The following is a 27,630-nucleotide window of genomic DNA, read 5'->3' on the forward strand; positions in this document are numbered from 1 at the left end:
AGTCAAGGTGAACCACTGTGTACATACACCAACAGTGGGTGGCAAGCCCTGTTAGTTTTCCTGAAGTTCTGTTGAGCTGTAGCCATGTTTCACTACTTCTAACATAAACTACACACCAAGCTGTTTTACAACCAAATGTTGGTTTAGGAGAACAGAGTTCTTTTGTTTTGTTGAAGTATCTCCTAAGGCATAAACTAAAGGCGTAATGTCACTGGAAAACAGTACGATTCTGATCCTCACCAATCCTTTAAGGTCACATGCATCAAGCATAATCAAAACACAGTTATCACTTATTCATGATGCATAAAATGCATTGCTGATTAAGGTAAAACAAATACACAAAAACATAAGCGAGTAATCGCAACTCCTTTGAAACAAACAGCCACGATACCAAAAACAGTCACAGACAGTAGGTATGCACCTCAAGTGTAATGAAATGTTTTCATTGGCCACTGGTTCATTTGCCAATACACTTAGCCGGCTCTTTGTTTATGGCTTATAAGCCTGATAAGTGTTAATTTCAAACTGCAAGTGGTCAATGACTGACGTGGATTGCATTTTGTCATCAGCAGGCAGGCCGGCAGACAAATAGGTGTCAATAAACCAGACACTGACTATTATTTTGTGACAGAGTCAGCTTATCACAATCAACATGTTTTTTTTTATGTAAAGAGTAGATTATTTAGAGTAGATTATTTACTTGTTTGTGTACACAACCAAGATGAGACTACTGCTTATGACCTCATACTGCTTCAAGCTCCGTGAACCTATTCAATGCGCATGTGTTATGAGCAGTGATCAAAATAATGGCCTGCCCGACTGCCCGTGGCTGGTAAATTTTGAGTCGGCTGCCTGGAAATTCTCTCGACCAGCCCGATTGTCTGGCTGAAATTTTTAAGGTTGACCTACTTTCAGTTCACTCTCAGGACGATCATTCCATTTTAATTGTCACGTCATAATTTGATTTAAGAACGATGAATGAAAGTTACGGGTATATTCCATAATTATACATGGACAACTCTTCAGCCAGTGAAGATAGCACTAGGACAATAAAACTGGTTGGTTTAGTAAGCTACTCTATGATTGGATATTTGTAGTCACATGGTTCAATAAGAACCAATCAAAGAGAGGGTTACTTACTCGTTTGTACTTGTTACAAAATTGCGGCGTTTTTGTAAGTTATTGCAAAAAAAAAAAGTAAGTTAAAAAGGTGGGCAGGCAACATTTATGGGCCACCAGCCCAGCTGTCAGGATGAGTTCAGATTATTTCAATCACTGGTTATGAGCTCAGCTGTTGAAACCACTTCCCCTCCCAGCACTGGGACTGTTGGGTTTTTTCAACTTATAGGTTAAATTGGCATTTTTGATGATTTGTTTCTGAAAGTACATACCGACAGGTATCAGAATCTGCAAAGTTGTGTTATACATTGCATGTGACCTTGAATATTTCACTATCATATTGGTATCAGTGGACTGTAATGGGTCTGGTCTCAAACAAGGGAGATAAGTATTGACAAACTCTATTACATATCACATTAAGTACACACTTCCAGCATTTCTATGTCAGTGGCCACCAGAAATGTACATACTACAGTTACTGATGACGTCAAACATCTGGTTAGACTGAAAGGTAACTTATAGTTCAAAGTAAGCCTATGCATTTATGAATACTTATCTGATCTTACACTGTGCATTTCACACCTCACTCGCCTCCCATTTTGGAAACTATTCCATGTTTCCAGCTATAAAAACACCTCACACAAACACATCAATGGGATTTTGCTGCCAGCACCAGAAATAGGCATCATTTACTTTAACCACGGCATGGACAATCTCATCGGTGGAAATCATCATGAATATGGTTGCGAGCTGACATGGCATCAAATATACCCTTTGATGTGACAAGGGAATGCTTTATCCACAAGACGCCCCACTGACTAACACCTAGCAGAACATCTAAAACTCTGTTATCTCAAGTAGATATGAAGTCCACAATTTCTTCTTTCAACTGGAAAGTTAACTCCAGGAGAATCTGACATGTGAACATTAAATGGCCGATTGTTTTCTGCAAATAATGCAGTTATAATCAGAAAGTTTCATCAATAATCTCAGATAGCTGATTTCGCATGTCTGTTTTGGTCTCATAGCGAAGTCAAAATTTGGCACAAATAGAATATAGGTTCAAAATGTTAAAACCTTGAAAAATGCATATCAAAACCCAAATGGACAAAAATGACTAAAAAAGCAAAAGCTGCTTTCCTTCCTTTAGGAATGTGAACAAATATAATGATAACTTTCACCTGTCAAGTCACAAAACACTGAATAATCATTCTTGTAATCACTAATGACATGCGTACTATGTGATCTTGCCCTATGTGTAAGCTCAGAGGCTAACAACGTGGAGCAGGAGGAAAGATGTGAACAGTGCCACTAACATCTATGTCTTCTTTTTTGTCTTGGATGCAAGTCTAAGCTGCAGCTCTTCAATCTGTTTCCGTATAGCCTCTTCTTCATCATCATCATCATCATCTGAAATGGGAATTACAGATGACTGGCTGGTTTGTTTAATGCAGAATTACAAATGAAATATGATTACACATTAGGTAAAGTACAACTGTTTGTACAACAGGTGAAAGATACCTGCTGGATGGGATATAACAAGGTGTCAAAGCCCACTTGCACAAAGAAATCATAGTGCTACAATTATCTTAAGCCTAGATCATCGTAGCACTAAGATCCCTTTGTGCAAACAGGCCCTGGGCTGGATGAGTAATGAGTAAGGTGGGATACAAAAGGTATTATACAGGTGGGCTGGATGTATGGTGTAATGAGCAAGGAGGGGCATACAAAGGTGGGATATACCAAGGTGTTATACAGAACTGGACTGAATGTATGATGTAATGAGTAAGGTGAGCTATAGCAAGGTGTTATTTAGTGAGTGAGAGAGCTTAGTTTTACGCCACACTCAGCAATATTCCAGCTATATGGCGGCAGTCTGTAAATCTGAACAAGACAATCCAGTGATCAACAGCATGAGCATTGATCTGCGCATCTGGGAACCGATGATACATGTCAAGCAAGTCAGTGAGCCTGACACCCAATCCCGTTAGTTGCCTCTTATGACAAGCATTATCACCTCTTATGGCAAGTATGGTTTGCTGAAGACCTATTCTACCCCAGATCTTCATCGTTAAGGTGTTATACAGTTGGGCTTGATATATGGTGCAGTGTCTGCTTTGGCTTAACTTTTCTTGGGGTCCATTGGATCCCTTCACTTAAAAATTAGGGGTCCAAAAACAAACTGGAAGGGTCCATGAATCAGCTAGGCCATCTTGCATGTTGTCAACTGCACAGTGAGATGAGTATTTCATTGAGTCTGAATCACAACCTAATGTTTTTGGAAATGATCGTCTATGAAGCATGCATAATTCTGTCAATGCAGCACATTTTGATGAGGCAATTTGCTCCTTTGCCAGCCAGTATATATTCAACATTGCAGATTGAACTGCACATTCCTTGTCATTCAGCACTTTGGAGACAACTGTAGACATGTTCTGTCTCAGAGATGTAGCTTGAATAGCAGGATTGTGGTCATCAGCCTTCATGTGCCTGACCAGTGTGGAATGCCTATAATTATAGCAGCCAACAGTAAATGCATTGGTCTTGCTTTCAGAAACACAGACATGGCAAGTCATGCCAAGTGATCTCTCAAATCGTCACCAATTACATTTTGTAAGCCAGCCACTTTGAAATAGCTCTTCAACTTTTCGTTTCTTTTCCAAAGGTTGGTTTTGTTTTCTGTGTCATTTTTTACCAGTTTTCTCAGCTGATAATGATTTTTGAGCAGTAGTATTGCCAAACCAACTGACTAAACTTGCCTTAATACGATGTCTTGTCATCGCAGGAGCTGTCAAATTTACGTAAACGTAGTAAACAACTACCTTATAAGGATTCGCTGTATTTCACGGAACAAGGTAAATAACAAACTTTCGTGGACGATGATTATATATTCACTCACTCTGACGAATTCTAAGAAAATAACCACAAGTCTGTTGTAGAATATCAAAATATTTAGAGTCCTTAAAAGCAAATCAACACCCATATTCAAGTTTTCGCATTTATTCTGCTTTATATTTGTTCGCACTGTTACCCCGTTCTGACGAATACCCTTGGCGTGCCTGGCTATTTTTGACTTGACACGAGGTCATGATGTTTTCGACCAATCCCCAAGCTAACCAAATTACGAACGTTGTTGAGCCCTTCAATAGGTATCATCTGATTGACTGAACAAACATATGGACCACACCGTACATTACTTTATGCAAAACCGAAAATAGATGTAAATCAAGTAACCGGTTTGGGTATTGGTCATGAAAAGTGCGAGACAAATAAAACTGGTTTATGAACTGGAAACGTTTATAAACATTTGCAGTCGTCTTTGACATGAAATAACCCAATACGCTAGGACATGTACACACAGATGTACATTTTTGATTTGTGATAGGAAATTAATACTTCTCAAGTCATTGCGTCCACAAGACCAACATGCTACGTAGGTGCATTCAAACTCATATTTGCGCTCTTCAGTCAACACTGATGGAGTAATGCGTATGGTGGGATATATCAAGGTGTTATACAGAGTTGGACTGGATATATGGTGTAATGAGTATGGTGGGATATATCAAGGTGTTATACAGAGTTGGACTGGATATATGGTGTAATGAGTATGGTGGGATATATCAAGGTGTTATACAGAGTTGGGCTGGATATAAGGTGTAATGAGTATGGTGGGATATATCAAGGTGTTATACAGAGTTGGACTGGATATATGGTGTAATGAGTATGGTGGGATATATCAAGGTGTTATACAGAGTTGGGCTGGATATATGGTGTAATGAGTATGGTGGGATATATCAAGGTGTTATACAGAGTTGGGCTGGATATAAGGTGTAATGAGTATGGTGGGATATATCAAGGTGTTATACAGAGTTGGGCTGGATATATGGTGTAATGAGTATGGTGGGATATATCAAGGTGTTATACAGAGTTGGACTGGATATAAGGTGTAATGAGTATGGTGGGATATATCAAGGTGTTATACAGAGTTGGACTGGATATATGGTGTAATGAGTATGGTGGGATATATCAAGGTGTTATACAGAGTTGGACTGGATATATGGTGTAATGTGTATGGTGGGATATATCAAGGTGTTATACAGAGTTGGACTGGATATATGGTGTAATGAGTATGGTGGGATATATCAAGGTGTTATACAGAGTTGGACTGGATATATGGTGTAATGTGTATGATGGGATATATCAAGGTGTTATACAGAGTTGGGCTGGATATATGGTGTGGGTCTGTAAATAATCAAGTCTGGACCAGACAATCCAGTGATCAACAACATGAGCGTCTATCAGCGCAATTGGGAACTTTTGACAATTGACATGTGTCAACCAAGTCAGCGAGCCTGACCACCTGATCCCATTAGACGCCTCTTACAACAAGCATTGTTGCCTTTTGGATATATGGTGTAATGAGCATGGTGGGATATACCAAGGTGTTATATAGAGTAAGGTGTTACATACCAAAGTGTTATATTAAGTAAGCTGGGATAAACCAAGGTGTAATACAGAGTTGGGGTGGATGTATGGTGTGATGAGTAAGATACAAAATGGCATTATACAGACTAAGGTGTCACATATAGAGCTAGGCTTATGTATGGTGTTATGATAACAGCTGATCTGGATATATTCATGTCAAACTGTGCGTGTTGTTTTCAGTAAAATGCTACAAATCTCACCGGGGCACTGAGGCTGGAACATTGAGTTGACACTTGTTGCACCATCACCCAGGCACATCTTGACCTGGTACACGCCATCTTTCAAGGAGGATGCAGTGATGATCACCTTCTGGTTGTCAACTGTCTCGGCGAGCTTCACCAACTCCTCCCTGTTGTCCCGAACGTCCACCCCTTCCAGGCTGCACTTGACTGCTTGTTGTGGTACAACAGCGAACTTAGACTCCAACTCTCTAACCAACTGTAATTCCACTCTATCAGAATTTCCATAGTCAAAGAAGTAGACCAGACAGTCAGTATCTGTGACCTCATCAACTCTGGCTCGATACCACGACTGGTATTGGCTGTAGAAAGCACACACCATATCCCCAACTTTTGGAATGATTGTGTTTGGATTGCTTGAACATCTAGTGTTCATTTCTTTCATGAGCGGCTCAAGTGCTAAGGCCCCTTCAACAGTCTGGATGCTGACAGCATCAAAATCCTCAACGTGCGTTACACAAGCTTCAACTGACAACCCATTGATTGGAATTTCACTGCAGGTCATTACCTGGACCACTGGTGTGTTGAAGAGGTCGTTAATACTTTCACCTTCTACTTGAATCTCAACACTGTACACCTCATCCACTTTGTCTAACACAGTCACCTGTAGTTTCACGCCACTTATTTTCTCCTGCAAAAGAGCCAGTTTCACAGGATCATTTCGTACAGTCACATTATTCAGATGACATCGGTACCCTTTGACTGGTAATGAACGGAATCTCTTCTCCAACATTTTTATCTGGGCAGGTAGTACAACATCCGAGTTACCATGATCAAAGAAGAAGACCCTGTATTTCCCATCCTTTGTTTCCTCCTCAACACGTGCTCTGTACCAGGTGTTGTCTTGTAGGAAGAGGGCACAGACTGCATCTCCGACTTGGGGTGTTATGGAGTCTGGACAGTTGGTGCAGCTCAAGTTGATTTCCTTCATCAATTCGATGATCTCTAGATAACCTTCAAACGTCTGGAAGTAGATACAGTCAAAATCCTGAATGTCCATCACAATGGCATCATATGTTCCTTGTGGGAGTTCTATTGTGGCCAGATCCTGATCTTCAGAAAGCACTGTGGCGAACATGTCATTGATGCTCGTTTCCTCAACCAACATTTCCACATTGTACACATTCCCATACCTGCTGAGTGCTTTCACTGACAACTTCTCATTGAAAATTCTCTTCTTTAGCTCTTTAATCTTCTCCTGATTGTTCCTGATGGACACTGCCTGCAAAGAGCACTGAATTCCTTGGATGGGTACAGTCAAAAAGTCATCAGGCATTTTTCTCAAATCAGTAATTTTGACCATTTCTGAGTTTCCATAGTCCAGGAAGAAGACATGGCAGACATTGTCCCGTACTTCATCAATCCTGGCCCTGTACCACTCCTGGTCTCCTGAGTAGAGAGCACAAACAGTGTCCCCGACAGCATGGACGACTGAGTCATGGGTGTTTGTACAATAAACTTTCATCTCCTCCGTCACAGATATGAGGTCAGCACAGCCCTTAATCATCTGGATGGTGATACAGTCAAAGTCATGGACATCTGTAGCTAATGCATCCACTGTGTTCCCTAGAGGTAGTTGAGCATATGTCATCATCCGCAATGCAGGAGAGGGAGATGGTGAGGACATCCCAGACGATGGAGTTTTGGGAGTGATTGTTTTAGAGGGTAGAACTTGGGATGCTGGAGATTGCAGAATGTTTGAAGGAGTTGTTAGTGATGGTTTTGTTTCAAGAGAAGCTGTTCCATTATTTGTATGAAAGTAGTCGTTAAGTAGTTCACCATCTACCCGGATTTCAACATGGTAGGCACCATCTCTCTTGTTAACAACTTTGACATTGAGGTGCTTGTTTGTAATCTTCTCTTGCAGTTCAGTGAGCTTCTCAGGGTCATCCTTCATGGGTACACCGTCTAGCGAACAATGGATACCCTGGATTGGGAAATGACGGAACTGCTTATCAAGTCTCTTTATCGATGAATATGGAACTGTTTCAGAAAATCCAAAGTCCAGAGAGAACACCTTGCATTGTGAGTCAATAACTTCATCAACCCTGGCCCTGTACCATTCATCAACAGAGCTGAAGAAAGCACAAACATAATCTCCAACCAGGGGCTTGATGGTGAATGGGTTCTTGGCACACTGAGCGTTCATCTCGTCCATCAAGTCGGAGAGGACACCGTGTCCATCTTGTGTCTGTATGTATATGACATCAAATGATTGAACAAACACAGCAACTGCTTTCATGTCAGTCCCATCTGTTGCCAAACTCACAAACTTCATTGGCTGCTGGCTGTTCACATCTGTTGTAAACATGTCGTTTACACAGGTACCATTGACCTCTATCACCACACTGTATACATCGTCCTGTCTCCCAACAGCCCTGACCTTTAGATGCTGATCCCTGATTGTCTGTTTCAGTTTTTCCAGCATCTCAGGACTACCTCCATCAACTCCATCCAACCGACATTTCACTCCTTGGATTGGAGGGCTGCGCAGACTAGCATCAAGCCTCTTGATCTGTGAGAAGGGAAGAGTGTCGGAGTTTCCGTAATCAACAAAGAATACATTACATGTGGAGTCTGTCACCTCAGTGACAAGTGCTCTATACCACACACTGTCCTCACTGAAACAAGCACAAACATAATCACCCACTATAGGTGTAATGGTTGTTTCGTCATTCATGCATCGTGTGATTAATGCAACTGTAAATTCCTGCATAGCAAGGAAACCCTCTATGGTTTGTATGTATATTGAGGAGAAGTTCTGGACATCCGTGGCAACTGCCTCCACTGCAGATCCATCTGTTGGCAAAGAAGCACATGGCAACGCTGGGACAGGAACAGAGTCATACTGTAATATCTTGGCAGATGTTTCTTTGACATCATTAAGGGAATTTTGGTTCAAGATGTCTTCCTGTGTGGCTATGTCTGGTTTCAATTTGAACAACTCATTGACATTATGTTGGCCAGTTTGGATCTGGACACTGAAGATACTTCCAGAAACACTGATCGCCTTGACAACCAACTTCTTCTGTAACACAACTTCGTGCAGTTGTTTCAACTTTTCTTTATCATTCTTAATGTTCACCCCAGCCAGGGAGCAATGGATTCCTTGCATGGGAATCTGGCAGAACTCTGGATCCAGCTTCTTGATAGAGGAGAAAGGCACATTATCATAGTTCCCGTAATCAACGAAGAAGACTCGACAGTTTGTTTCCTTGACACCGTCCACTCGAGCCCGGTACCAGTTACCCTCAAACAGAGCAGCAACCATCTCTCCCTTGCCTGGAAAGAGGGTGGCATCAGAACTCTGGCAGACCACATTCAGCTGGAGCATCAGGTCTCCCAGATCAATGGCGCACTGCATGACCTGGATGAAGAGCTCATCGAAGTCCTGTATGTGAGATGCTATGGCTTCCACCTCGGTGCCATCCAGTGGTAGTGATGCCTTCTGTAGATTAGCAGCTATGATTGGTGGATCGCTGGCGGCTTGGACCGGTCTCTCTGCTGTGGAGTAGAACACATTTCACCAAGTAAGGAATCACAAAATCACCTTGTGAATGACAAACTCAAATGCCTTTCCTATGACTAAACCCTTGAGAACAATTAAGTGTAAGATTATTCAAAGCACTACTCCAGCCAAACGTTCAGACTCAGAGACATAGTGTGATTGTAGCACATTATGTATGTGTGTTTGTGTGAGTGAGTGAGTGAGAGAGAGGTATTTCATAAACAGCTATGTAAAGGGGAGATCACAAACACACTTACGATGTATGTTCTATTTAATATTTGAGGTGTGGTAGGTTTAGAGTGAGGATTTGCAAGCTGGAGCCATGATGATAGCAGTGAGGGATTGTGAGGAGTGTGTCAGTGACCACTGTATGTGTCTGGGATGCAAGTTTGGTGGTCAGACTGAAAGCTGCGAGATGGCTACCACCAATTCGGAAGTGTATGTGCATGTAAGGTTGGCTGTATATTCGCTTGGTATGTGCAGTGTTTGCAATACGTTAGTTTACCAGCTGGCCATCAGGGCCTGCTGCTACCTGCAGGCTTTAAAATCTACAGGCCCTGAATGAATTCTGCAGGCCCATTTGGTTAAAGTCAAACAAATAAAAACAAAATCAATTACACTGTACACAGTTTTACGCTGTTTGTGCAAAATCAAGCACACAGAGGAGTCAATATTTGTTAGACTGGTGTTGACATTCTAAGGTGCTGAAATACCTAGAAGTGAAACAAAGTTATCGCAACATGATGGATTGTAGATGACTCCCGTTCATTAATAACAGAGAAATGGGAAAACATTCCACTTGAAAAGTAATCGACAGATAATTTACTGAAGGCCATAAGGGCCTGCACAATTTTGAAACTGCTGGCCTGATACAGTACCAACCAGTGCTAGGCCTCTGTGCTAGCGGTTATGTCGAACACTGGATATAAGCATTATGACATTATGTTTCCGCTAGAATGTGTCAGTGAATTGTATTTATATACACATCAACATCTAATGGCATTTCACCTTCAAATATGTAACCTTATCTCAAGTTACATATATTCGGTTGGAAATTAATTGAACAACACCAAATTTTAAAACCTGTAAATAAGAAAATTTAGAAAGAAGACAATTTGCCTTAATGATACATGAAATAGACAGCTCCGTGTGCCGCATCATGTTTAAGTTCAGGACACAGATCACATGAAACATTCAACCTAGCATATCACTGAAATCAAGTTAGGACATGCTGTGTACTTCAATACCTTAATTCCCCAATGGGATTCTCATATATTCTGATATCTCTATCTATAGTTCTAACATGTTTCATTAACTGTATCTGAGCATACTGAAAGGCTTGTCCAACTTCTAAAATATTTCCAAGAAATATTTCCTCATTATAATTTAGGGGAGATATAGGCGGAAGTTATACCACCTGGGGTGAGTATGCACCCCACACGGCTATCCGCCAATCGATAGGGATTTATCCCCACATGCTGCTCAGGAACTTGGACACTTGACATGTGAGTGTCTGGTGATAGTGACTTGCCCCTCCTGCAAGGCTGTCAAATCATTCTGACAGGTTGCCTACTATGTAAAGCACACAGGGCAAAAGATCTACAGGCTGCCTACTGTGTAAAGCACACAGGATAAGGTACATACAGGCTGTCTAATGTTTAAAGTACACAGGACAAAGTGTAAAAGTGTTTTCATATCTACATGCAACAGAATGACTCCCAAACTACCCCTAAAACATCTGTATATTCCATCCCATGTATATATACTGGACAAGTTTGGGATATTGGTATTTTATAATTGATATTATAAATTGACATTTACGTATATCCCTAACTATTTTTGTCCAATATACAATAATCGCATGTTCTTTAAGAAGACATCTGTACTGAGTGAGTGAGTGAGTTTAGTTTTATGCCGCATTCAGTGATACTCCAGCTGTATGGCGGCAGTCTGTACATAATCGAGTCTGGACCAGACAATCCAGCTGGGACCACACGCAACATATGTGCATCGTTACGTACCAGTACTGAAGTCCTAACAACTCTAAGGAGTCAAGTTATCGTCATCCATCCAAAGAATCTTTGTGCCTGATGTTGCTTAACTTCTACTCATTTTGCGCTCTGAGCTCTGAGCATGGGACCACACAACATACGGTGACATGTGTCAACCAAGTCAGCTGGACTCACATCCTATCCCACTAGTCACCTTATATGACAACCATGGGTTGCTTCAGACCATTTCTCACCTGGATCTACACACGTTTGGAGTTCAGAAACATTTCATACAAAATTATTCTACCTGACACTGCCAGGCCTTGACCCACAAGGATGGCGCTGACTTGGACAGCTTCATTGTCTGTATCGGACAGTTGGACCTCGAAGATTTCATCTGTCTTCCCCTTCAGCGTCATCAGTAACGTCTGTCCCTCGATCCGCTTCACGGCGTCTATGGCATCTTGGACCCATGTGGAGCCAGTAGGCTTGATTCCTGTTGTGTCAAAGTGACCGATTAAAGCCTTAGGCAATACAACAGAACACAGACATGAGCACTGGGCACCCACTGAATGTAGCTTGATTATTGGTAAACACCACACACTGCAATATTCTATGCGACATCAGTCTATAAATTACTGAGTCTCCACAAAAAATCTGTGACTGAAATGATTTAGATCTGGTCCAATCGGACACAATGACATGCATAAACTAAAGACATAGACAATCTTGAAGTACAGACTATTTGAAGGAACCAAAATTTGTGTACTATATCCACCTGTCTCCCAGCACATCCTGAACAGATTGCTCTGTACTGAGGAGTGTGTGGGAATTCCTGTAGCACCTAACAGGTCCCACTGTAGGCTACACAAACACTACAGGGTGATAAAGGTGCAATTGTTTTTATCTTTATGCTTCCTTTCTCGAAACCTGAATTTGACATTGAAACAATAGGATTTTTAAATCTAAGAAAATATTTTGCGAAGAGTTGGGGTAGATTAATTTGGTAGGAAGCGTAACAGAAACTATTCTACCCAGGAAGAGTTGTAAGCAAAAATACTACTCTGGACCAGACTATCCAGTGATCGACATTGTGAGCTGTGATCCACACAGTTGGGGTAAATCGCACACAATGACCAGTCTGACCAGCTGATACATTGGGTTGTTACTCACTACCATCAACAATTGCTGTTGACATCCTAGGCCCAAATTCCAATGGTCTATGTTACAACACAGAAGTGGTTTTCTCTGTCACACAACTACTGCACTGACCAAATACAGTCAAAGTTCATAATTCAAGACATTTCTGTAAGGTCCCAACATATGAAGAAATCTGAAAGACTTATGTCTGCACAATGTATCCACCTGTCCCCCAGCACACTCTGTGCAGATCTTTCCATACTACGGAGTGTGTGTGACTTACTGTAGCACCTAACAGGCCGATCGAGTCATGTATGTGATCGAATCAGAATGGGAGACCAATCATGTGAATTATGCATCCAAGTGCAACAAATCCTATCAGAAGGTATACACTCACATCACCTCATATCCAAACATAAATTTTCAGGGAAGTTCCATGATTAGCTATGAGTGGCCAAATGTTGTATTTGTAATGGATTGCACAACGGTGTGAACCTACAATTAATAACAACCTATTGTTACGGCATCTCTACGCACCATGCAGGGAGCACTTGAACACAGGAACTGGGAGCTCCAGGAACTCTGTCTTCATGGCCCTCAGGTCCGTCACAGCAAGCTCCTCCATTGTTCCCACATCCAGCAGGCGAACACGCACAGCCACACCCCTCCGCTCAACCATCACACATCGATACCAGGAACCTGGATGGAAAACAACATGTTGGGAGATATGTCTAGTGTGACAGGCGAACACGCACAGCCACACCCCTCCGCTCAACCATCACACATCGATAACAGGAACCTGGATGGAAAACAACATGTTGGGAGATATGTCTAGTGTGACAGGCGAACACGCACAGCCACACCCCTCCGCTCAATCATCACACATCGATACCAGGAACCTGGATGGAAAACAACATGTTGGGAGATATGTCTAGTGTGACAGTGGTTGAAAGTACATAAGACTCATGATCATGGCTTGCTTTAAACTAGGCATTAGTCACCATACTGAAACACAACAAAACCAAATACAGTACGTCTACATGAACTTCATCAGGTTGACCTTGTGGACATGCAAGTCTTCTCATAGATACAGTCTACCTCCGAAGGATCAATATAAACAAAACTAACAAAACATTAGTTTTCACTGTTTAATACCCTGTAGATTAACCTGAACATTTAATGAGGAAATGATAAGAATATGCTCATAGAGGGTTATTTTGGGGAATTCCTGAATGGATGAATTTCTTGCCATGCCAGTGAGAGAATGTTGCATCACATGCCTGAAGCTAACCTGGTTAGGCAATACATCATGTCAAGTCCAGGACTCCTCTTCCTCAGACCCTGACTTGCCCAGCCCATTCCCTGCCTGCCATGCCCACCCTCAGTTCCTACAATGCCCTGCCCTGTCCCAAACTAATACCCTCTGGTCTTGAACTTACCCTCTGCCTCTACACAGAACAGCTGGTTCAACTGGGGATCAGCAGCAGGAGTTGTCTGCCCTTTGTAGAACAGGCCCATGTTACGGGATAGAATGGTGAAAGCTTCTTCTGCTGCAAAACAGGGTTTGATGATGGTATATATTCTAGCTTTCAAATCCATGATGTCCTGAAAGACGATCAAATGACCTCAACGATCTTGATGATATGCTGCATTCTATCAAATTTGGACCCACGGAAATAGTTTTGAAGGGGCATATTTCCTCTAAAATCCTCAAATGCAAAAACCTCAAATGGTGTCTTTATCCAATGTTAATCATGTTCTCTTAAAAAAGCCACACTATTGAGCTTCATGAATCAATCTGTGAAAGCCCTCAGCAGTGTGATCACTCACCACAATCAATACATAAGCTGCACAGTCATTCTGTCAAAGTTCAATATTCCGTAAGGTCTTAACACAAATGCATTTAGGGAATGTGCATTTATGTGCTATGTCTCCCAGCACACTCTGTACAGATCTTTCCATACTGTGGAATGTGTGGGACTTCCTGTAGCACCTAACAGGTCCCACTGTAGGCTACATAAACACTACAGGGTGATAAAGGTGCTTCTTACATTTTTTCCTTTATCATACTGAAAACCAGAAGCTGAGATTGAAACACATAATAAATGACTATTAGACTTTAAGAAAAAGAAATATCAAATCAACATTTGTGTACTATGTCCTTTCATTCATACAGAACTGTATACAAGCCACTCATCACTCACCTTCCTTATCAGCAAGCCGGCAGTACAATGAACCAGGGTCTTCAACAAACATCACAATCACAGGTGACTTGCCAGCTGGGGGTGTTGTCATGGCAACATCCTCAAGTGTGTAAACTGCAGATGATGTAACAGCAGCAGATAACACATCATTCAAGCACTGCCCATCAGTAAGAGTGACCTTGACATCATACACACCCTCCGTCTCTGACAGAGCCACGACATTGACTGCCGTATTAACATGTTGATTGAGCATGTCTTTCTGGGTGGCGGTGCAGTTGTGTAGTCCTGCCAGTGAACATCGCATGGCCCGTTGTGGCAGCAACATAGCGGAGTGGTCCAGCTTCCTGATGCTAGCCACTGGTACAACTTCTCTGTTTCCATAGTCTACAAACATGACTTCGCAGTGAGAGCTGGTTACACTCGTTACGACTGATCTATACCAGTCATTATCTAAGCTGAATTTAGCTGCCACCATTTCTCCCTGGGCTGGTGTTGTGTAAGCTGGAGACTCTCCACACCTTGCGAGTGCCTCCAACATTTTCATCGCTGCATCCTCATCAACAATCTGCACATGCTGTACATAGAAACAGTCACACGACACAACTTCTGTAATGGCAACCTGGACTGATGTACCATCCAATGGCAGCATGTCAATCTTTGGAACACTTGGAACAGTCTGAAGACATTCTTTCAACTTTGCAGTTATAGCAACAGAAATCGGCTTATCATTGACATCATATAGTTCAACTGCAAGTCTTGTGTTTTGTTTTGACTTCACCACTGCAGGGACTTCTGTTCTCACTCCGTCTGTGCCAGCCAGGCTCTTGAACAACTCATTCACTTCTTTAGGCCAGACTCCAGACTCAGGGGTGGTAACCCCGTGCAGCTGGCAAATCAGACATTGTATGGGTAGTTGTGCAAATGCCTCCCTCCCAGCACGAACACATTGTATGTCAATGTCCTCTACATTGCCAAAATCCACATAAAGGACCTTCACCTTGGTCTTATCCACTTCCAAAACTTCGGCTCGATACCAAGCACCATCCGTCCACTGACCAATGACAAACTCCCCAACTCTTGGGCTGAAAGACAACAAACCATGTATTTGTTAAGTGGAAAATGTGACTTGTGGTGTCAGTGACTGGACAGTTGTGTTTATCCTATAAAAACAACACATTAAATAAGATTAGTCATTCTGTAAGTACATAGCAGAGATGCCAACCCTGAATGAAATGAAAGCGGAGTCATGCCTTGCCCAAAGCAATTCGAACAAACCTGTAGCGGTTGCAGATTCTTTGAATAGAGTCCTCATTGGGGTACTTATAAGCATTTAAATGTTCTTTAAATTCTTGCGACAGTTGTAACCATATTTTTGAAATAAAAATATGTACAAAACAAAAAACATCGTTTTTGTCTTGTGAGACCACTCGTACAGGGCCCCTGGCAGAATGTGGGAAGGTGGGTGGCCGTACACCAAGGAGGACTCTATTCAAAGAATCTGCAACCTCTACACGTTTGTTCGATTCTTTTTCATAGAGATCCTCCTTGAGGTACTTATAAGCATAAGACAGACTCCTAAAGACTGATCTTAGGGAGAGGCATTCTGTCTGCTTGCATACCTGACATAAGATGATAACCTTTAATATGAAACAAAAGTAACAAGGAATCACACTTACCTGTTCTGTCACCTCCTGGTCACGTGACTGTCTGTGCCTTGCGCCTGGGGTGCAGACCAGGGCCAGGATAATACATGGTCTAACCCTACTATTCTGAAAGGTAGCTGTAGGGTGCCTCCAAAAATGGCCCCCCCCCCTTTTTTTCGGACCGAAAAACGGGAGCCAAGACAGATGACCAATATCACTGAGTTCGATTCACAGGCACCGGCCAAGGTGCTAGGGAAGGACTCAGACAGTCTAGACCAGTAAACAAAATACCATCACCATAACAGAGCCCACCACTGGGATAAAAGATGGAAAGTATACAGTAAGACACCACCACCAGTCTACTTGTTGCAGCTACAATGTCAAATGATCGTACGTCAAATGATCGTTCGTCAAATGCAAGGGTAGCTCAATCGGCTAGGGCACTCGTGCCCTGCCCACTGGTGAGAACTGACTGGCCAAACCGAGCACGCTTGCTTGACTGTCTAACTGGTAATGACGGATGAACGTGTTTGGTCGGATCCAAATAGCCGCGGAGCAGATGTCCTCAATAGGCAAGGTAGACGCATATGCCTTAGACGTCCCCACAGTCCTAACCGAATGAGCTTTCAAATCCTCATGGGGAATGTTTGTCGAATCCTTCCACAAAGCCAGAATTGTGTCTGCAACTGATGCAGGAATTCCTCTCACATGGAGGTAATTCCGGACAGTGGCAAGGCCACCCACTGAATCCTGGGATTCGGGTGCAGCGCTCCGTTCTGGGATAGCAAGTCCGGTCGAAAGGGTAATAGTACTGGAGGCCGAGCCAGAAACCTGAGAATTACCTGAAACCAGCTTTGAGCCAACCAAAGCAGTGCCAGAAGCACAAGTGGTTGAGCTGTTTGTGCGGTCAGCTGCGAGAGAATAATCCCAAATATCTCCCGATGCAGCATCCACTAGGGGCTAGTATACGTCTCGAGAGCGCATCTGTGCGAACGTTGTCTATGCCCGGGAGATAGGCGGTAAGTACCCAAATGTTGAACTGGTCGCACCACAGCAGAAACTGCCACGCCTCCTGAAGGAGGGACGGAGACACGTCATAGCGGTCTGGTTGTCCGTCTCGAGGCGAAGCACTCGACACTCGACCCCGCATAGACTCCACGAAGCTCTCGAACACCCGGCGGACTGCTCTCAATTCCAACACATTCCAACACAACACATTGTGTAGGGTGACTTCGTCCTCGGCCAAATGGGCTCAAAACACATTAATCGAAACCTGAGGCAGGATCTCGGCAATCTTCTCCCGAACCTGCCTCAGCAACGAACCAAACGAGTACGGGACCTCGGTCTCGCACTCCTCCCCAATCCCCTCCTCCTCCATGTCCATCTCTTCACGCTCCTCGGACAAGGAACTCTCGCCATAAAGTGAACCCGCCGAGGGCGTTACCGAAACTGAACACGAAGGAACAGAGGGACTGAGAAGGGCCGAGACACTTGGTTCGCTAAGACATTTGCTGCTGGAACAAGGTGTTAATAGATTCAACAGATATTAACGGTGTTTGTGAAGCAGGGTGTGGTGCAGGGGATACAGTAGCAGGCGAAGGGGAAGGGTCCCTAGCAACCCTGGCCTTCTTGGCTGACCCCTCCGAGGAGGAAGCTGCACTTTTCTTTTTGTGCGAGCCTTTTGAAGGAGGATCCTGCACCCAAATATCACGGGGCCAGAGGCCCTGTAGGGGTGGTCTCACAAGACAAAAACGATGTTGTTTGTTTTGTACATATTTTTATTCAAAAAATATGGTTACAACTGTCGCAAGAATTTAAAGAACATTTAAATGCTTATAAGTACCCCAAGGAGGATCTCTATGAAAAAAATCTTGAGCCCTGAAGGTGCAAGTTGGGGGTGAGCATGAGAGGGGGATTGGGACCCCTTTGACGGTGGGTGTCTAGGGTCTTAGTCTGCTGGAAATATGCAATTTCTGAGCATACTTAACCAGATAATACTTCACTCAAATGAACATATTCAAACAGCTATTTACTAAAATTCTTTCCAACAATCTAAATGTATAAACATATTTGTATTTTCTAAAAATTGTAGGTTTTAACAGATGAATCGAACAGTAGATTTCGTGTTTGAAAATCGGAGCAACTATTCCAAAATGGAAGTGGTTGGCATCTCTGACTTCGTTATATGAATGTATTACCTTGGAACCACGCTCACACACAACATGTTTGATATTGTGAATTGTTTCCCTTCTCACAGTCAATCTTGACTATGGTGATTTCAATAATGGCTACATGTCTGAAGCAATGAATTAAATATCAATTTCTAAACAGCTTGGAATTTTATGTAGTTTCTAGCTTAACCCTACCCTCAGATATGACTGCAAAAATCTGTAAATTCTAAAAATCGATCAGGGTATGTAACTAGTCAAACAAGTAATAAATTATACTAATTTTCTGAATTAGACTTCACAAGTGAGTGAGTGAGTTAAGTTTTATGCCACACTCAGCAATATTCCAGCTATATGGCGGTGGTCTGTAAATAATGAAGTCTGGACCAGACAATCCAGTGATCAACAACATCAGCATCGATCTGTGCAGCTGGGACCCGTGACATGTGTTGACTAAGTCAGCAAGCATGACCACCTGATCCTGTTAGTAGCCTCTTACGACAAGCATAGTTGCCTGTTATGGCAAGCATGGGTTGCTGAAGGCCTACTCTATCCCAGGACCTTCACGGGTTGACTTCACAAGTAAATCTTGTATTAGCTTGCAAACTTCCATTCACATGCTGTCAGTAGTTTCAGCGAACTTTCAGCCAAATTCAGCGAACTCTTGTCCCTATTTCAAGCTGTATGTACTAAAAACAAACATACAGCAAAGTCTTCAAAACTGAATTTTAGACATCCACTAATTTGTCATCATTAACGGAAGTGTACAAAATTCCAAGTTCAACTGGCGTTAAACTCCAAGCTGGTGACATGGGAGATGTCATGTGGACTCTGACCTGGTGTGGGGTCCTTCCTGGAGACACACCATCTTGATGTCCTGTATGAGGGAGTGGAAGCTGTTCACGTTGTCTGCCTCCATCAGCTGGGCAGAGAAGCAGACGGGCGACTTCCACTCCAGGATGAGTATGGTCATCTCTCGGCCAACATGCAGAGATTGTGACAATGTCGTCATGTCCCTGGCTACCATCAATGGGCTATAACCGGAGAGGACAAGCACCATTCATAACAGGAAACTGAATAAATAATGCCTACATCTATGACATAATCAGCTGGATGAGTGAGCGAGCGAGCAAGCTTAGTTTCCCCGCTATGTTTAGCAAAAATCAACCAATATCACCAGAAATGGGTTTCACACATTGTACCCATAATGGGAAGCAAAAACATTTCTTCAGTGTAACAAGAAAGGTATTAACTGCTACCCTGCGCAGGGTATACAAACAGATGCCAACTGGACGTTAAAAAGTGAAATGTAGACCCAACAGGTGTAATTACTTGTCTTCCGCTTGATATAGTGCATATTTCGCAAAATGAATATTCTAGACAGAAATACCCGTCACAAATAATTTTAAAAAAATTATACAAATATCATTGGTCAGGTGACACAAGATACTTTAATTTCGTACAAATTAATTAGAATGAGCCCATTTCTAAGAACAAGTGATTTCTATCGATTAAGGCCATTTCTCTCATATGTTGGATTGGTGTTATTACGAGTGAATCATCTTACTTATACAATTGGAATGGGGGGCACAATATTAATATTTGCAGGCAAGAAGGATGTATCTCAACATGTCATCTCACCCCTTAGAGCGAGCAAGTCCCTTTTCAATAAGCATGTCCTTCACAGATGAGCCTGAAACAAAAAATAAAAACCAAAACTGAAAAAAAAAAAAACCCCAAAAACAGAACAGCTCTGGCTCAGTAAGTCCTGCCACACTGATCAATGGACAAACACAGGCAAATAAAGTTACTTTTAACTATTTTTGAAGGACTTGTGATCAAACCAACTAGCTAAAATGTTTGAAATATATCATCAAGGAAGAGATTGCTTTCAGGAAGAAATCTCTGCACTACATGTAAACTTGTCACCCAGCACACCGTGAACAGATCTCTCTGTACTGAGGAATGTGTGGGGCTTGCTTTAGCACCTAACAGGTCCCACTGTAGTCCACAAGAACACTACAGGGTGATAAAGGTGCAAATGTTTTAATTTTTCATGCTTTCTTTCTCAAAACCTCAAATTGATTTTGAAACCATGTTATTAAACAATCACAGTTAATATCTTTGTGAAAGTTCCAAACTGAAGCAGATTCCCCAAAATGTGTCCATGACTCCCTGTCATGACACCACGGAGACATGATGACTCCTGAATTTTTATGCTTCGGGCAAACACTGTGACAGTCCTGATAATGACCTCTACAGCTGAACACTTGCAGTGATTCAAACACTGTGACAGTCCTGATAATGACCTCTACAGCTGAGCACTTGCAGTGATTCAAACACTGTGACAGTCCTGATAATGACCTCTACAGCTGAGCACTTGCAGTGATTCAAACACTGTGACAGTCCTGATAATGACCTCTACAGCTGAGCACTTGCAGTGATTCAAACACTGTGACAGTCCTGATAATGACCTCTACAGCTGAACACTTGCAGTGATTCAAACACTGTGACAGTCCTGATAATGACCTCTACAGCTGAGCACTTGCAGTGATTCAAACACTGTGACAGTCCTGATAATGACCTCTACAGCTGAACACTTGCAGTGATTCAAACACTGTGACAGTCCTGATAATGACCTCTACAGCTGAACACTTGCAGTGATTCAAACACTGTGACAGTCCTGATAATGACCTCTACAGCTGAGCACTTGCAGTGATTCAAACACTGTGACAGTCCTGATAATGACCTCTACAGCTGAACACTTGCAGTGATTCATAATGACTTCTGAATTTTTATGAGTAGGGCAAAGAGACCCTGTAACAGACTATCCAGTGATCAACATTGTGAGCTGTGATCCACACAGTTAGAGTACTTCACACACAATGACCAGTCTGACCAGCTGATACATTGGGTTGTTACTCACCACCATCAACAATTGCTATTGACATCCTAGGCCAAAATCTAAATGGTCTATGTTACAACACAGAAGTGGTTTATCTGTCACACAACTACAGCACTGACCAAATACAGTCAAACTTGATGATTCAAGACATTTCTGTAAGGTTCGAACAGCGTGAAAGAGAAATGTACTGAGGAATGTGTGGGACTTCCTGTAGCACCTAACAGGTCCCACTGTAGGCCACACAAACACTATGGTAACAAAGGTGCAGCAAGCATACTAGCAGAAGAGAGGATAGTTGGCCTACTGTCCGGTGTGTTATTTACTGGACCATACCTCCGTCAGGAAGGAACATCTGCCCTGTGTATCTGCCATCTTTCTGATCGTCAGCCTGGAACACACACACTCTCTGCTCGAGCTCTGAGCGAAGCATGGCCACCGCCTCCTGGCTCCATCGTTCCTTCACGGGACGCACACCCTCAAGGCAACAGCAGACAGCCTACAGAAAGAATATACTTGTTTCTTGTTTAACGATTCACCCAACAATGATCAGTAGACAGTCAAGTCTGGAGCGTACACTAGTGGCTGATATCTTGAGGGTTGATCACTGCAACTATGAAGGCATGTATCAACAAAGTCAGTGAGCCTGAAAACCTTATCAAATTACTTGTCTTTCATGACAATTTTGTATTGGGGAAAAGCAAGTTTCACCTGGATCACCTTGACTATCAAATGGGAGAAAAGGAAAGGAAAGAAAAACAAGATTTGTGGATGTCAACTTCTTTATGGTTAATAACACGACTGTTCTGAGGGTATGCTAGCTCCATCAGGTGCTTTACTGTCATTCGTCACCATTCACCCTTTTCCACTACCTTTAACAAGAACACAAGAAGTTATTCAGCTTGTCCAGAAAAAACATGAGTTGGTCACAAATGGTTTAATGTAAACAAGCGCTCATTTCAGTTCAGGGCTGATGCAAGCTCTTGCGGGAGACAATAGTGTGGGCACTCACAGTCCTAATACACCTCTGATGTCATGGAGTTCTGCCATGCCCAAGAGAGGCAACTGCACAGTGAACTAGAGTTCATGCTGTCAGAGTCTGTATGGGAGAGAGGCAGTTGTTAATCTTGGTCAGCTTGCAGTGCGATCCTGATATACACTTACCTGAGCAGGGAGTTTGCACATTTCTTCTGTTACATTCCCAAGCTGTGAGTATGTAACTGTGGCCGAGTTGCCATAGTCAAAGTAAAATACTGTGGCATTATCCGGAGCTTTGAGAGACCTGACAACAGCACGATACCACTGCTGCTGAAACTGTGCTGCCAGTACGTCACCCACCATGGGTGCCGTCACCTTGCTGGAGCTGCTGCCACAAACCTGAAATCACATTACTACAATCAGTTCCTTTTGCAACGGAAGTAGATTCCGTCTGGGCTTACCGATGGAATGTTCTGATAGTTAACCTCAATGAGGTAGAAACACCAGAGTAAGTTTATTCTGCCAGTGAGCAAGTTTTAGCAATACACCAGCAATTTCACAGAAGGGGACATGTTGGCAATCCAAGCTGGTATTCAGAGTGACAAGCAGATGCTTCAACCACTAGATTACCACACAACCCCTTCCTTTACTATCCAGATGACTCTGTTGTTGAGAGTGCATACTATCCTTACAACATACTGGTAATACTGCTGCCTGTATAACTACTGTATTGTTAACGCTACTGCTGGTCAGTGTACCTTGTTCATTTTCTCCTTCAGTTGCTCAAGTTTCTCCAGGTCCTCGAAGATGCCCTTCTGAATCCAGATCTCTGTAGGGTTTTCTACGTGAGTCACAGCAACCTGTAACACCCAAGAAAATATACACCCATGAACAAGTTAGCTGAAACAAGCAACTAAAGACATGTCAACAACCTGCCACAGTTGTTTGGTTCATTACACACAGCAACAACCTACAAGAAACTCCCTTGAAGAACCTGGGAGAATCGCCAATGAAGAACCTGTGAACAAACCGAAACTATACTGTTGCATCAACAAGACCACAGTGTGGAGTTGTTCACAGGCACAAGAACCTGTTCTGCTGAAACAATCGTAACTCCCACACTCCAACAGAAGTCAAGGACACTTGTTGGGGCACAGAGAGACTCACCTGCACAGAGCTGCCGACAGGTAGTTGTGTTTGGGTAATGTTCTTGAAGAAGAAGCGTGTGACTGCCTGTGGATTTGAGATGGTCTTTTTGCTGGGCAGACTTGCAGGTGCTCCATGTTTCCCACCAACTGTTTGCTGGGGACCTTTGGTCTGACTGCTGCCGCCACCGGTGGTTCCATTAACTGGCTTCTTGTCTTTAGGTGGAGAGTTTTCAGTCATTTTCTTACTTTGCTTGGTCTTGGTGGCTGTGGTTGTCTTTCCCCCACGTCCACGGCTGCCACGCCCCATCTTTTTTGATCCTTCAGAAGAAGAATCACTCATATCCCTTGAGGCTGGCTTTCTTCCAGTTGTGCTGCCATTCTGCAATAAGGGAACATTACATTTCTTGACATAAGCAAATTCAATACTCAGTTTATGAAATGCCATGATTTGGAAACATTATACTCAACCATATCTTAGTTTAAACTGTAACACGTTTCCCTGTAATGTACTATTGGAATGTGTGAGTATACTTAACACTGCTTTAGATGGCAGAGCAGTAAGATCACAGCATATGAGACTTGTTTGAATGAGGACATCAGAGGTGAGATGTGCCAAAAGAATGGACAAATCCCACATGCATGGCTACAATGCAGTTCACTGAGGAACCCACTTACTCCAATTTATTCTTCACCAAATGTGACCAATAGCCCTTGTTATCACAGTAGAAAGGTCCTGTGAAAGGTACAGGTTAGAATGTAGCTTGTCATATGAGCCCGATAACAGGATTGGGTGGTCAGCCTCACTGACTTGGTTGGCATGTCATTGGTTCCCAAACGCGCAGATCGGTGTTCATGCTCTTGATCACCTGGTTCAGACTCTATTATCTACACAACGCTGTCATATAGCTGGAATACTGCTGCGGGCGGTATAACACTAAACCCACTCCCTGTTATGAAAGTACTGGTAATAGGCTATCCATTTCAAGGGCTGTATCAATATTGTACTATACACTTAGCAAACAATATGTAATGCAGTTTATTGTTGGCATGTTGTGAAAAAATCTGTAACATGTTTCAATACGACTTGTGGTATGTGGTACATCATCTACGAAGAAATCATTTACAAATGTTTCGCTTAATAAATGATCGATGAAGTGGAGGGGAACTTCTTCTCATTATCTCCCCTGTATCTATGACTACGAAATATCACTGTCATAACATGATGAACAATATTCACACTGGTTTCAAAAAAGAAAAAAAAGGATCTAAAACAATTTCAGGTGATTACTATAATCATCGGCAATCAACAAATATAAAATTCATTTCCAACATTATTGAGGGATCACGTGACTTTACTTTAACCCACTGTTCCCATCAAAACATTTATTTGTACTGTATTGTAATTGTCTAAATGATCCCTTTCATAAATACGAGATACAGAATTTGGGTTTCATGTTGACCAGTTAGTGCTCATAAGTCCAGCTGTCTGTCTTCCACTGGTAGTGTGAAGTTAAATATATCTACTCAGTTGTTTGTAAACAGAAGAACTGTTTAGTGGAACAGTCACCTTTTAATACTAACTTCAACTTGTGGTATGCACAGGCTCTTACAATTAGAGTTTGCTTACACATGTCGAGCTTTAAAGTTTTTACACCATACCTATATGACATTTTAACACATTTCTTTAATTTTGTCTGTGTGAGTGAGTGTGAGAGAGAGAGAAAAGGACAAATCATCTGAAGGTTACTTGATGTTTTTTAAGACACATATCTGTAAACAGCCAAAGGTACTACTTTAAGATCTGTGCCATATATTTGCCAAGATCAGTTGAAAGATATCAAATGGTTTTCGAGTTGTACTCTAGAAACGAAGCCAATCCCCCCATTTTGAGACCATTTTCAAAGTCCGAATTGTTTGCATCTGCAAAGTTTTGCTGAAAGTTATCGAGTTTCACAGAAATGATGCCGATCACTCCCTTTTGAGATTAAGACAGAATCGTTTCTGTGGAAACTGGAAAAACAATAAATCACACAAATCTGCAAATAGCAAAAGGCACCACTTTGTGGTCTGCCTCACATATCTATAAAGTTTTGCTGAAAGATAATGAGAAGTTTTCGAGTTGTGCTCCAAAAACAAAGCCCATCCCTCCCTATTTAGACTAGGTCCGAATCCCTTCCATGGAAAATGGGAAATCACAAAAATCTGTAAACACCAAAAGGCACTGCCTTAGGGTCTGCCTCACATATTTGCCAAGTTTTGCAGACAGACATTAAGAAGTTTTTGAGTTCTGCTCTGGAAACGAAGCCCAACACTCTATTTTGAGAGTAAGTCCAAACTGTTTCCATGGAAATCCAGAAAATGATAAATGACAAAAACCTACAAACAGCAAAAGGCACCACTTTGGGGTCTGCCACACGTATCTGCCAAGTTTTGCTGAAAGATATTGAGAAGTTTTTAGTTATGCTCCGAAAACAAAGTCCATCCCTCCATTTTGAGACAAAGTCTGAATTGGAACCCGAGAAAATGATAAATCACAAAAACCTGTAAATAGTGAAATGCTACACATATCTAGAAAGTTTTACTGACAGATACCGTAAAGAGCCAAATTTTCGCAACTGTTTTTTCCCCAGCGAACTTCACGTCAGACTTCATGACGCGAGAATAAAAACACGTGATAATATAGATATATCATTCACTCTATTCAGGTAAGTCAACAACACAAAAACAATACAGGTGTCATTGCTCAATCATGTGTCACTGCTGGGCTAATCTGGATTAACAAGGCTCAATCAAGTTCTATTTTCATTGCTCTAACACCTAATTGAAAAGGATTAGTTCTGAAATCAATTTCATTAAGTTGTTGTTAGATCATTTCGCAAATCTGTTTATTTTATAACAGCTCAATGGTCACGCACCTGCGTGTCATGTAGAAACATTCGGAGATGCCCTGTAACAAGATCACCTGGCGAAAATAAGAAGGCGTGAAAAGGTTTAGTGACCATCACTTGCGAAAATTTAAAGGCGCAAAAAAAAGGTAGTGTACAGTATTAGGAACTTTTTGAAATGTGCTCCGGAAACGAAACACGCCTGTCAGTTTGAGACTAAGTCCAAAATATTGCCATGGAAACCAAGAAAATAATAAACCACAGAAACCTGAACATAGCAAAAGGCACCACTTTAGGTTCTGACTGATACATCTACAAAGTTATGCAGTAACATATTGAACGTTTTTTTAGTTCTGCTCTGGAAACGAAACACACCTTTCACTTTTGAGACAATGTCCAAAATGTTTCCATGGAAACAGAGAAAATAATAAATCACAAAAACCTGTAAATAGCAAAAGGCACCACTCTAGGTTCTGATTGATATATCTACAGAAGTTCTGCAGAAAAATATTGAACATTTTTTCCATTTTGGCTCCGGAAACGAAGATCACCCCACCTCCATTAGACCAACACCAAAATGTTCCATGGAAAAACAAAAACAATAAAAAATGCCAAAAATCTGTAAATAGCAAAAGGCACAATCATAGGCTCAGATTATTATATCTATCAAGTCCAGTATAAAAATATAGAACAGTTTCCGAGTTATGCTCCGGAAACAAAATGAAAGCTGGATTCATAGTAAGTAACAATATCATGTCTAACCTCAAAAAAGTCCTCTGTTACACTAACATCAAACCGACTGTCCAGTTCCTCTTCCGAACAATTCCTCATCTCACTGTAAAGCAAGTAAACAGTAGATTTACGACACAGTAAGTTCTGTGAGGACATATAGATGCCAGTGTAATGAGAGTTCTAGGTATATACAACTTCTTAACTGTCTGTGTGAGCTACGATTCTGTGAAGCTACTGCCACTTGCATGATAAGTGTTGGTACCTAAACAGAAACAGCTCACTTTAATAATGTAAACATTATATCCACAGAAGTCTCCCAGTTGTCCAACATGGAGTAAACATTGTGAGCATGGATCAGTGACTGTGAAGTAGTGTCCCTATGAAGGCGTGTGGAGTAGTGTCCCTTGAAGGCGTGTGGAGTAGTGTCCCTATGAAGGCGTGTGAAGTAGTGTCCCTATGAAGGCGTGTGGAGTAGTGTCCCTATGAAG

General features: G+C 42.1%; 1 protein-coding gene across 1 annotated transcript in view; it reads right to left on the reverse strand.

The window, feature by feature from the left end:
• Window positions 1-655: 655 nt before the first annotated feature.
• Window positions 656-27,630, reverse strand: part of LOC137265820 (tudor domain-containing protein 15-like) — a 48,039-nt gene continuing 21,064 nt past the window's right edge. Inside the window, exons 13-25 of the mRNA XM_067801283.1 lie at window positions 27,173-27,245; window positions 23,545-23,904; window positions 23,136-23,237; window positions 22,564-22,776; window positions 21,736-21,898; window positions 20,139-20,190; window positions 19,334-19,531; window positions 14,687-15,768; window positions 13,922-14,032; window positions 13,020-13,181; window positions 11,650-11,838; window positions 5,805-9,347; window positions 656-2,529 (exon numbers count right to left, since the gene is read on the reverse strand). Coding sequence (XP_067657384.1) covers window positions 2,438-2,529; window positions 5,805-9,347; window positions 11,650-11,838; window positions 13,020-13,181; window positions 13,922-14,032; window positions 14,687-15,768; window positions 19,334-19,531; window positions 20,139-20,190; window positions 21,736-21,898; window positions 22,564-22,776; window positions 23,136-23,237; window positions 23,545-23,904; window positions 27,173-27,245 — 6,340 coding nt within the window. The 3' untranslated portion in view covers window positions 656-2,437. The remainder of the gene's footprint in view (window positions 2,530-5,804; window positions 9,348-11,649; window positions 11,839-13,019; window positions 13,182-13,921; window positions 14,033-14,686; window positions 15,769-19,333; window positions 19,532-20,138; window positions 20,191-21,735; window positions 21,899-22,563; window positions 22,777-23,135; window positions 23,238-23,544; window positions 23,905-27,172; window positions 27,246-27,630) is intronic.

Source organism: Haliotis asinina, chromosome 15 (assembly GCF_037392515.1).
Source record: "Haliotis asinina isolate JCU_RB_2024 chromosome 15, JCU_Hal_asi_v2, whole genome shotgun sequence".
NCBI lineage: Eukaryota > Metazoa > Mollusca > Gastropoda > Lepetellida > Haliotidae > Haliotis > Haliotis asinina.